Source organism: Equus przewalskii, chromosome 28 (assembly GCF_037783145.1).
Source record: "Equus przewalskii isolate Varuska chromosome 28, EquPr2, whole genome shotgun sequence".
In the NCBI taxonomy this organism is placed as follows: Eukaryota; Metazoa; Chordata; class Mammalia; order Perissodactyla; family Equidae; genus Equus; species Equus przewalskii.
The window spans coordinates 3,055,205-3,067,516 of record NC_091858.1 but is presented as its reverse complement, the minus strand read 5'-3'; the positions used below and the strand labels follow the sequence as shown (position 1 = coordinate 3,067,516).

The window sequence follows — 12,312 nt, the reverse complement described above, 5'->3', positions numbered from 1 at the left end:
GTATGAAAGGTCTTAAAGGAAATGACAACTATCAGACTGTGCTTGAAAAAACATGAGTCTTCCTGCTGGGTGAAGACTGGACTGGAAGGGCACAACCAGTGGGGTTAGTGCAGGAATGGTGCTTGGGCAAGACAGCGGAGATGCAAGCAGGGGTGGAAAAGCTGAGTCCACAGGAGATCCTTAAAAGTTCTTCCTGAAGAACCTAATGATGGCGTAGCTTTCACCAGGGTACAGAATCATAGAGAATGTTTTTCCCATCTGCCTCTTTTAAGCCCTATCATGTGTGGGGCAATATTGACATGTGGATTCAACCACATGGCTTGTAGTCCAGAAGTCCTTCCAATGCAGATCTGTTCAAGAATGAGGTCCAAAGGCGACAAGCAAGAAGACAGTGTTAAAAGAAAGACAAACTGTTTGTTCTATCTAAAGCAGATAGCGAAACACAGCTGCTCCAGGACTCTGCAGCTGCATCATGGCTCCCGAGACATTGCTCAGCATCAGTGGACAGGCACTGGGTCCCTTCCACGTGTGCTGCAGCCATCCTAAAGCAGAGAAGACTCGTGGACTGGACCCATCACTCACCTGGCCCTGCCCAAGGCATCCCAAGGCAGGATGAGCTGAGCAAGGGCCCGCCCAGGAGCACCACGTAACCTCAGACCAGCAGGGCGGCATTCTCGTGTCCAGAGAGGCTGAACCAAAGCAGCTCTTCCAAATGGCATTCACGTGGCTTTGTCCAATCGCCACGCCAAAGGAGAACCTAACGTCCCCGTAATCCAGTGCAACTCTCCGGATGTTTCAGAATTTGAAGCTTTTCTGACTTGGGCTGTTTCCAACTTTTCACTTTAATGGGAGTTTTGAGTCAGGTTCGCATTTCGCCACAGCCTTTCCTAATTCATTTAAGAAACTGGCAGCAATACTAGATGAGTACAACCAGCCTTGGGATGTAAACTTGACGGCCATCTCTGGAAAGGAGTTTACTCTATTCGAATTATATACAAGGTGAGAATTCAGCTAAGTGGGACCAGACTTTCATCTTTCAAGGCTTATTTGGGGTGGGAGAGGAAAACTCCAGTGGTCTCATTCTTTGAAATCTTCACTTATTGATCCATTCAGCGCTCTGGGCGCAGACATTCATTTCTCTCTGCCACCCCACCCCCACATGCACAGCCTGTTAGAGCTCATGTCCCAGACTTCATTGATTGTTCCGGTGGGAGATGGGCATGTGTGGGAACCAGGCATTTATTGCAGGCATTTATTTGTGCATTGGACCAGGCATTTCTTGAGTGCTTACCACATCCGAGATGCTTTGCGTATTTAACTCATTCAGTCCTTCCAACATCCCTGTGTGGTGTGTGGGAGATATTCTACCTTATAAATGGCAAAACTGAGACTCAGGGAGGGTAATTAAGCAACTTGCCCAAAGTCACCCAGCTGGTAAACATCTGAGCCAGGAAACCAGCCCAGGACCATCTGACTCCGTCTAAGCCCAAAGCACGCATCTCTTCAGCGCTGCCTCGACATCACAATCAAAGATGACCTCCTGACACTCACTAAAGTCCTCTGGGTTTTCCGGCCACCTGCCCATGAGCATACTGGAGTAACACGGGGCAGGGTAGCCTAACCTCCTCTAGGACTTGGGAGGCAAGGTCTAACCTGAACCCTGGTGGAGGAGTTGGCCTTGGTGTTTGAGGCGAAAGCTTTAGCAGACAGGAAGATCTACAGGCAGAGAAAGCATACACATCCAAAATCCTAGAAGAGAGTGCAGCTGAGTGTAGCTCGTAGGAAAGGAAGAGGGGGGATGGCAAAGGCAGCCAAGTGGGGGGCGCTGGGAAGCCAGAGCAACGAGCCTCAACCTCATTCTAAGGGCAATTAGGAAGCCACTGAAGGATTCACAGGAGGGAGTGTCCAGATCTGATTTGCATTTCTGGAAGATCATTCTGGCTGCAGAGTGGAGTATTCGACCCAACACACACACATTTTCAGGTTGGTTTACAATGGATGGCTGCACATGCCAAGACCCAACTGCCCAGATTTTTCGGGACCACACTCCAGCTCCACTTGGAGCCAGTACATTCTGTTACCTACTTGGCTCTGCTCCACGTCACCTTGGAATTCTTTATGGGGGGTGTGACATCATCTATACACTCCAGCTTCCATCTCCAGAAGACAAACAGGCAGAGAAGGCCTGGCTACTCTCTTTGACAAGCAGGCACCTTCTGTCCTTTCTTTTCTTTTAATTACATTACATTTTTTAATTACATTATACCTTAAGCATATGCCTATTTTTTTATTAGAAGCATATTCTTAAAAACACATTCTTTTAAGCATCATTTTTAGCGAATGCGTAGCATTTCACAATATGGGCGATGGCGTCAAAGTCATTGTTGAAGAGTAGTTAGTCCTGCCTCCCTCAGCCCACCTCCAGCCCCAGGGTCCTGCTTTCCGTGCAGGCGGGAGCATCCACCAGGCAGATTCCGGAGTTGCCACAAGGCCCTGTCGGCTCCTCGCGCGCGTGCGCCCTATTTAAAGCAATCAGTCAGAAGAGCTGCACTCCAGGGCTTGCTGGGGAGCTCGGCCTTGAACTGCCTGCCTCTTCTTTCCACCGCAAGCCTGACAGGTTCCCCGATATTCCAGAATGTTTTCTATTAGCTCTCTCCCTCTACCAACTGAGAGTCCCAGGAAGCTACCTAACAAAACACTATCTTCCCAAAAAGGGACTCGTAATTTTCTTCCTAACCTGTTTCCCTTCCTCTTTCCTGGCTCAACGAAAGGCACCACTAAATACAAATCCTCCACATATGTCAGAGCGGAACCTGCAGCATCGTCCCTGATTACTTACTCACACCCACTTTCTTACTCACAAAGACCAACTTTCTCTACCACCCAAATGTCTCCAGTTGTCACATGCTCTCCATCCCTACTAGCTGCCCCAGCTCAAGATAGCCCACTCCTCAGCTGGATCACCCCTCAGCATTCTAGATGCTCCACTTACCACAGAGTCGCCCAACCCCAGCCCGTTTCTGCACTGTGGGCATAGTAGCCTTCAGACTTCTGCCTGGAGCCCCTCAGGGCTTCCTCTGCCCTTGGACCCAGCTGGGCCCCTGTCTCAGCTCCCTCTCCAGCTCATCCTGCCGTCTCTCACTCTGCCCTCTTTGCCCCTGTTACTGGGCCCGCGGTTCCCAAACCACTTCCTCCTCCGGACGCTGCCTGCTCAGCCTCCACACATGCTGTTGCGTCAGGTGATGTCCTGCCCCACTGTCCTCTGGGCTGACCCCTAACAGTCCATGAACACCCAGCCTCTCCCCTCTCCCCCTCCCCTCCTCAGGCCCAGGCCAGCACCCTGCCCAGGCTTACTTCTCCCATTGGACTGGCCACAGGGCTAAAGTCAACTCTGCTTCCCCACCTCCTTTGGGAAATTGGATACAAAATAAAGAATAAGTAAATACAAATCCTCCACTCTCCCACCTCCTTCCTTCATCTCCTGATTTGATTCTCCCTTGGTCTTGCCACATTCCATCAACTGTTCCTGTCAGTCTGCTGGAACAGGGGCTAGAACCACTTGCTCTATGCCAGCTTCACCTGACAGCAGCTTGCTGGACCTGCAGGTGCCTGGCCCCACCCACACCCAGCATCAGATTCCACAGGTGGGAGGCTGACCAGGCCTGCATGTAACGAGCCCTCTCTCCCAAGGCGAGCCTGATACTGGCTAAGCTGAGGGGCCACTGGGCCATTTCTCCCTCCCTCTTTTCCTGTGGGTCTCACCTGGAGTATACGGGGCTGTCCCTTTAATCTCAGAATTGAGTTTAGGAGTCACGGCTCTGGCCAGTCCATAGAAAGCATCTCCTTTCCTTTTCCTGTAATGCTTCCTCTTTCTCCCCCCACCCACCTCTCCCAATTCTACTTCAATGATACTCTGGCCTTCAAACCTCCTACACCTGTTTTCTCCCTGACTGCACTCTTCCTTTGGGCATTACTCAGCCCACTTGACTTCTTAGGGGCAAGAAATAAAACCATGCAGATCCAAGGGATGGATATGAGAACTCGGGCAAGAGCTGGGCCGTGCTCATCTCCTATTCTCACCCGTCCCCGTCACACCTACCACCAAGTCCAGCTCCTGGCGAGCGCTTCCTGTAGAGGCCCAGGACCTCAGAGGCCCAGGAATCCTTACCGTACGTAACAAGCAAAGTCCCAGATAGGAGGAAAGAGTGGATGACGATGGCAGAAATGGCGTCACTCTGTCCTACATGTGTAACGTGCGCACACTATTAAACAACTATGTCAAGAAGATGCTGACTATGTGGGAGGTAGAGAAATGCCCAAAACAGAAAGGAAAGAGGAAAATAACCATTTTGTGAGGCAGACGAGCTGGAAACAGAGGTCCTCCCCGGGACTCAGGCTCCGGCCACTCCTTCATCTGGCCTCTTGTCTCGACCCAGGTGCCCAGACAGGGTCCTCACCCTCAAGCGGGCTGCTCCCGAGACGTTCAGAGGAGCCTGGGACACCCAGGTCCAGCTGGAATCGCAGGCCAGCACTTCTTCCTGAGCCCAGATCACCTGCCTCCAGTCTCTGCCACGGGTTACTTCCTCCTCTGGCAGCTTTCCCACTAATTTGCAAGTCCTTCACGAGAAGGCAGGAAAAATTCCTTAGGTTCTGATGCTCCTCTCAGCGCCTCGCACAGCCCTGAATATCCTGAGGGTGCAAGAAATTCCTAAGGAGGCCGCCTAGTGCAGAGGTCTGTGGATAAGCCTTGGAGCCCAGGATGTGCTCTGCAGTCACGACACCGTTGGTGGCTCCACAGCGACAAAGCCTGCAGGGCATGCGGGCTCCTAATAAACACAGACCCCTCCCTCGACAAACAAAGAAGGTTGTTCAGTAGCTATCATAGTCCATGACGGCTGACATGGATAAAAATGTATTAACTGATACTGTATCATCACCTTAGCAAAAACATGCAGAAATGTTCTTTGAGGGAAAGCATCCAGTCTCATTGAAAACAAATGCCAAAAAGTTTTTTAAAAAAATTGCCTGGCTTCCATTTTTTTCCTAATTTTTAAAAAAATTATGTCTTCCTTGCTTTAGCTGTGAGCGTCCACAATCCAAGTCCTCCTTCTGGGGGGATGTGTGGCACTCGCACTCCTGAGATGCACGGTCTCCCAGAGGAGCCTGGTCTGCCCAGAACATGGCGTGTTCCACACACCGGATTTATCAGCCACGGCCACAACAGCGATGTATTCTCAGAAAGTTTAGGAACCATTTTTATGTCCCCCTTTTGATATACAGTTACAATGGCCATGCAGGATTTTAATAAAGCCCATCTCAAAGTGACAGACTGGACCCACGTAGATAACTGAGTGTGTGATAATAAAGCTTGTCAAAATAGGAAATTCATTCCTTTCCTGAAAACGAAATGAAGATATGATTTAAAGTATCCTTTTTTCATTTACCAGCACTGAAATAATAATGTGCTGGCCTTTCTAGGCAAACACCAAGATTTCACGCCACCATGGGAAGGCTAGGTATGAGCTTTGGCATCTGATTAATTAGAAAGAATAACTTAATTAACAAGCATTATGTTAGTAACTATAACCTCTTAAATATATGGGCGTCTTAAAATTTACAAAGCACACCCTCATTTGATTCTCATCCCTATTTTACAGATGAGCAAACTGAGGCTCAGAGAAATTCAGAGGTTTATTCATACACAGGTGGCCAACACACGCAAGAGCTGATGCTGGAATCCAGGCATCTGACTCCTAGCCCAGTGCTCTATAAGGGGTGGACTTTTGGGCTGCTTTTTGAGAACACAAGGAGCCAAGCAAAGCTTATTTGCCTTTTTCGAAAACCAAACGTTGATGACAACAGACTTTGCGTTAGTCAGAATAATTCATGGGAAAAAAATTATTTACTTGTTCCAATCCTATAGAGCCAACTCTTCCAAAATGAAATAGAAAGACCAAGAGAAAATCTGAACCAGTTAAATGTAGCTGCCGACTCAATGAAAGCCATAAATATTCACTGAGGGGTCATGGACAAAGACTCAGGCTTTGGCTTCAAGGAGCTTACAATTTAGTGGAAGGGATAAAACAAGTACGCGTGTCACACACAGAAACACACAAACACACACACACACACACCCAGCACAAAGGCTGACATAGCACAGAGGCCAAAGACACAGTGATGCAGCTGGGGGAGGAGGGGACACCCAGGAAAGGGTTCTTGAAGAAGACAGTGGTGGGCTTTGACATTGAGGGAGGAAGAAATGGATGACGGACCAGCCTGTGCAAAGGCATCACAGAGGCCAAGCAGGGGAATGGCCTAACACACATGAAACCGGTCTGGCACACAGCATCCATTCACTAATGCTTGCTCATTTTTATCGGAAGAGAGGAGGAAAAGGCCTTAGACTGAGGTTAAGAAAAAAAAGCACTGCCATATTGAGGGTAGATAAGAAGAATAGTGAGCAAGAGAAGGGACAGGTCCCAGGAGCCGGCTCGTGGGCTCCTTTACAGGGAAAGCGCTCGCTTGGGGCTCTGAATTTCTGCTGCTGCCTCATCTACACCGAACAGCGGTGGTGAGGAGCAAGTGATGTGCGAATCGTACAGTGCTGGACACAGTTGAGGGTATAAGATCTTCTCTGCCCACAGGCCCCTGCTCTCCTGGTCTAGCCGATGGTAGGGGGTGATGGTGGCACCAGGGAGCAGCCCCCACCACCACTGCCTCTGCAGCAGGGAGGGGGGCGCTGGGTTGGCAGACAAACCTGGAGTAGGCTGGGGAAGTTCCCACATCTTCAGCCACTGCCGGCACCTCCCAGAGCTTGCGAGGGGCAGGTCCACTTCCATTTTTTAAGGCTCCCAAGGTACCAAAAAAAGAAGTGACGCCAAAGCAGGCTTCCCAAAGTTGTGGTATATTTTAAAGGCTCGCAACTAATAAATTAACACATTTAATAATTAACATGCAATTCAACATAATTATGCTAGTCAAAAGCCAAATAGGAACTTTATATACAAACATCAGTTCATATGGAACACATGCCAGTAACTTGGTTGGGCAACAGGACCCAGGTTTAAAGATGTGTGATGAACATCATTCTCTTTCGATCATGTCCGTTATCTCTCAGATTGAGATTATACTCATCTGCAGATAACAGCAGAAGTTTAAATTTGCAGCCCTTTACGAATGCTTAACTCCCCTCCCTTCACCCCACTCTTGCTCATCCCTCCCCACATACACCCCCCCATCACCCTCCTGGTGATGAGCCTGGGCCACGAGCATGCCAGTCTCGTGCAGGTGCCCCCAGATGTCCTCTGTGATTCCAATCACTGGATCAACCAAGTCCATCTCTGTAGTCCAGGAGCAGGGCCTCGTCCCGCTGTGCTGAGGCTGAGGGCTCTTTGGAGGTTGCTGCATAGACCAGAAGGAGTGATGATGCTGCCTGCACAGCAAAGAGGCGAAGGCCACTTTCCACTCCTAGGCTTGCTGCTTTTTTTCTTTCTGCACCCTCCTCTGCTTGGCTCCTTGGGACCCTGTGCAAATACCGTTGGTGTTCCAAATGGCTAAAACCACTTGACATTTAGAGCAGCAGAGACCCTGCAAGGAAGCGACTGCATGCTCAGTGGTAGAATTCACTGCACCAAAACATTAGGCGGTTCCACTGCCTGCCTCCAAATCTCTATTGCTTTGCAAATAATTAAAAAAGAGAGAAATATCAGCTGTTCTTCAGATGCCCCCAAAAGACAGTCAGTCAACGAGTGTATTGCTCACCTGAACACCTGCCCATGACCAAGACAATATCTAGGCAAGCAGAGACAAACACGCGAATCCACGCATTCAACCACCCCTTCCACACACATTCGCTGCCTGCCCATGGTGTCAGGCACTGAGCTGAGTGGTGGGTCCACAGCTATGAACAAGACAGGATCTTTTCCTTCCCCAGCATCAGAGGATGCAGTTGGGGGACAGAACGAGGGACAAGGAGGGAGCTCAGTGGACGCTGTCCCTGGAAGGGTCCTTGCAGGGACTGCAGGGCAGGGGCTTCGTGTGACCCCTTAAAGTCGGGCTGAAACGCCAGCCCCTCATCTCCCTCACCCCTCAGCCTCTCTTCCTTTCTTTCCGTCTGCCTGTCTCCCTCCTCCTCCACCCTCGGCCTCACTTTCCCTCCAGCCTCCCTGTCCTCCTCTCCTAACCTCCACCTCTGCGTAAACATCAACAGCACACGTATTCTTATGGCCAAGGCTTCCTCAGCCCTGGAAAGCCGTGGCTCTTAATGCAAATGCCTGCTTTACACATGCTGTGCCGTTTATTTATTTCCCTCCCAACCTTCAGACGCAGGGGGACTTATCAGTGAATGTCATAAATAGCGGATTTTATTTTTTTAAAGCTGCAGCTCCAACAGCAAGCATCTGACGAGGACTACACAAACAGAAAACTGAATGAAGCCCCAGAAGACTGCAGGCATTCTTGGAGCTCTAGAGTTTTAGCTCAATTCCCGGCGTCGGGGTGGTTTCTATCTGTGTCAGTCAGTGCGTCACAACACCAGCCTCCACCCTGCGCTGCACAGCCCCTCTTAGCAAGCGCCTTCCCACACAGCACCATCAACTGTAAAACTGCAGCCGCCGCTGAAGTTACAACCGCGATCATTTCTACAAATGGGGAGGGATGCGGCTCTGCTCAGCCAGTCCCCGCTGAGTAGGGTACCCATGGGACAAACACCTTTCCTTTTCGTAAATTCAGAGCGCCCTTGGCTCGGCTGCACATTCACACGAGTTACTGATTCACTGGAATAAAATATTTGCATGTATGAAGCTCCTTCTCCATGCTAATGTAAGGATGGTCCCACAGCATCCCAGTGGTTCGTGGTCACCAACTGTGAAGTCCTCAGTTGCTTGATTTTAATATACTTTGCCTTGAAAAATGGCTTCATTTGTGAAAAATCGGTCTTAGTTAGACTTCACCTCACATGAACTTTCCATTTAGCCGCAGGTCATCTGCTTCCCCAGCCCCGCTGGGCACCCTCTGCCTTCTCCAGACATTCCCTCCTGCCTCGCTCTGTCTCCCTCCTTCTCGAGGGCCTTCCACCTTCTCACGATTTTGTATTTTGCTACAGATTTTAACTCTCCTCTCTGCGATGGCTCTCAAGAGCATGCCAATGGCTGTGAGAACTCACAGTCATTATGCAACACAAAGGCAGCACCCCATGCCTCACCCCGGACCACATCCCCTCTCACCCAAAGAATCAGCTCTAAGAATTTACGTCATTGCTATCACTTTGAATTAAGATTTCCCTATTATTGTTGTATCAATCACAGTACCCAGGACACCGCATAAAATAATGAAAATCTGTATGGAAGATTTTCCAATGCTTACTGACGCAGTATGCTGTGACCAGCTAGTAAAACGAAATAACACAAGTCGGGAGGAGGGGAATATATCATCATCTAGCCCTCAAAATGGAAATAACGTTTACTAAGAATGGAAGGATTAAGCCCAAAGAAGTAAAAAGAATATTGAAATTGCCACTTGTATGTATGTGTGTTACATACCATCGGGATTCAGAGCTGTATTAAAGGGACTTAGAGTGGAAAGAAGTCAAAGAAGAGTAGAAGGGAGAGTTTTGTTTTGACTATTGCTCAAAAAAATTATTTACAGCATCAGGAGCATCAAGGAAGAAGCTCAAGAGCAAGAAGCAGGAATAAAAACAGTGAGTGAGCAGTTTGGAGAGGATCGGCTTGGCTCCTAAAGCAATCGGCAGGAATGGAAATAGAGAGTACCCCTTCCGAACAAGAAGCTTACATTCATGCCAAGAAAGTGGGTGAGCACCGTCAGCTGTAACCAGACGTCCCCCCATGACTCACAGGATGGGCTCCGGTATTTCAGACCCCAGCAGAAGACTTGATGAGATTCTCTCTCTAAGTGGCACCAACCCAAACTCTGATTCACCATCGGCTTGGGGAAGGCCTCTTTTTCTGTCCTGCTAAAGGAGTGGTGCTTTGGGAAACTATTATTTACACACAAGATGGCAATCCCTCGAGGGAGGAGGGGCTGTCTTTTGAAGAGGTACAGGGAAGCCCGGAGCGCGTGGGTTACTGCGGTTACTCTCGGAGAACATCTCTGGCCCATGTCTCATCTCTATGTAAAGGCTGGATGTGGGTCCAGCTGACCAGCTAGCAAGTGCACTGTGACCCACAGGCAGCCTGTTCCCCACACTCTGCTGTCAACTGCAGGTTCCAAACTTCTTTCTCAGAGAGAGAAAATTTCAGGGAAAAAAATGTTTCCTCTCAACCAAGACCAGTGCCTCTGCTCCGGAACCCCAGGGGCCCATTCCCTGGTGAGGACACTTGCAGGCCATGCCTCACATCAACTTCTTCAGGTTAAAATGGCTCTGCTGAGCTGGAGGTCAGCCCCGTCTCCAGTTCCCAGAATTGCATCCCTGTCCTGCTGGCCTCCTCCACGGGCTCTAAAACAGCTCTGGGCTGGACCCCTGGGCCCAGTGAACCACCCCCTCCCCTCACAATCAAAAGTGTTTCAGACTAAAAGGTGTTTCTCACCAAAGGTGTTTCTAAAGGTGCTTTGAATCAGAGGGAGGAAGACCCCAGACCCAGAAGGGAAGTGTTGAACACACAAATAGTTGCCCTCTGGGGTCTGGGTCCTTGTGGAGGGATATCTTGTCTCCACACGCCTCCAAAAAGGCAGTCCCGTTCTCTGACCAGGTCCCTGGGCCAGGCTGGACAGCACCTCTGTCTGGCTTCCAAAGGAACTTCTCCTCCCGCCATCAGTCGCTCATCTTGAGTGACCCGAACATACGATACTGCCAAACGCCCTGGGGGCATGCCCCTCTGCTGCTGGACCCGGCGGGGTTAGGACAGCTGGGCTTGAGAAAGGTAGGGAAGGGCAGGAGCCCCGCTCCTTCAGACCTGAAAACGATGCTCTCCGCGCCGGAGAGCGGGTCACCGGGGGAGGCGCCGCGCCGAGCAGCCTCCGGAGCCCGAGCCGCCTCTCCCAAACCGGCTTCCTTGGAAAGCCAGGAGAGGCGGCGAGCCGAGCCGGCGCGGAGCAGCCCAGCACCCGGCCGCCCGCCGCGAGGCCCGAAAAGTTCCTCCGGAGCGGAGCGGGCCTGCCGGCATCTGTCCAAGGTGCTGAAAGGTCTCCGCCGGCGGCCGGCCGGCCAGCTGCCGCGCGCCCTCAGCCTCCTGGCCGCCCGCTCCGCCCTTCCAGCCTCCTGCCCTGTCCTCTTCCCGGCCGCACCGAAGCCTCTTCCCTCTTCTCCCGCCCCGCGCCCTCCACTCTCGGGCGGCACCAACTCCGCCGGCGCCCGGGCCCCCTCGCCCCGACCTCGCTCCCGGGTCTGCCAGGCCCCTTCCCCCAGCAGCCACCTCCAGGCGCCTCTGCCGCCGGGCTGTCGCCGCCGCCCCCCTCTTACCTTCTTCTTTCGGTCACGGGAGCGATTCCTTCGCTTCCTGTTGGATTCCTCCTTCTCCTTCTGCTCTTGGAGGGCCTGCGCCTCGATGTCTTTGATTTTCTTCAGCTGTTTGGCCGCTTGAGCCATGGCGGGTCACGGTGCTCCGGTCCCCGCCTCCCGGACCCCTCACACTTGGCAATCCAGGTGGCGACACCCTCCCGAGGAGGAAGAGAAGGAGTCTCTGCTCGGCGGAGGGGAGCTTCTTTCCCCGCCGCGGGAGGGATGCGGCCGGGTCGGCGGGGGAGGCGGCTGCGAGACGCGCGGAGGGCGAAGCGCGCCGAGGCTGCCCCGCGGTCCCCGGAAGGCGCCTCCCGCCGCGGCCGGAGCTCGCTCGCCGGCGCCCGGGACGGGCTCTGGGCTCGGCCCGCCGCCTCCCTCCCTCCGAGCCTCCCTCCCTCTCCTGCGGCGGCGGCGGCGGCGGCGCAGGGGGCGGGGGCGGGGAGGCGGCTCGTACTGCGGCGAGCGGCGAGCGGCCCGGGAGGAGGCGGACTCCAGCAGTTAACGCAGGGGGGCGCGGGGGCCGCTCGCGGCCGGGGGGCCCGGCCGGCCCGACGAGGCTGGGCGCGCTCGGCGCCCGCGCTGCTGCATTGCGAGCGCCGGCTGCGGGCGGGAGGGCCGGCCGGGCTGCCGCCACTGCAGTGCCGCCGCCGCCGCCGCCGCCGCCGGACGCACGGGCCCCCGCGCCGTCGGGTCGAGGAACAAAGCCGCCGGGCCGCCCGGCGTTGGCGGGGCGCCGCCGAGGACCCCGCTGCGGGCGGCCTCGCCGCGCGGGGGGGCGAGGGGGGGCGGCGGCGGGCGGCGGGCCCCGCGCGCGGGCGACCCCGCGGACCAGCGCGCCTGCAAGCGGCGGCGGAAGC

General features: G+C 53.0%; 1 protein-coding gene across 12 annotated transcripts in view; it reads right to left on the bottom strand.

Moving 5' to 3' along the window:
- Nucleotides 1–11,689, bottom strand: part of ANK1 (ankyrin 1) — a 622,216-nt gene extending 610,527 nt beyond the window's left edge. For 6 of the 12 annotated variants that reach the window (XM_070598780.1, XM_070598770.1, XM_070598775.1 and 3 more), the window contains exon 1: nt 11,417–11,689. In XM_070598780.1, the coding sequence (XP_070454881.1) occupies nt 11,417–11,542 (126 nt within the window). In that variant the 5' untranslated portion in view covers nt 11,543–11,689. The remainder of the gene's footprint in view (nt 1–11,416) is intronic. The other 6 variants (XM_070598768.1, XM_070598771.1, XM_070598777.1 and 3 more) reach the window with 1 other exon arrangement.
- Nucleotides 11,690–12,312: the final 623 nt, after the last annotated feature.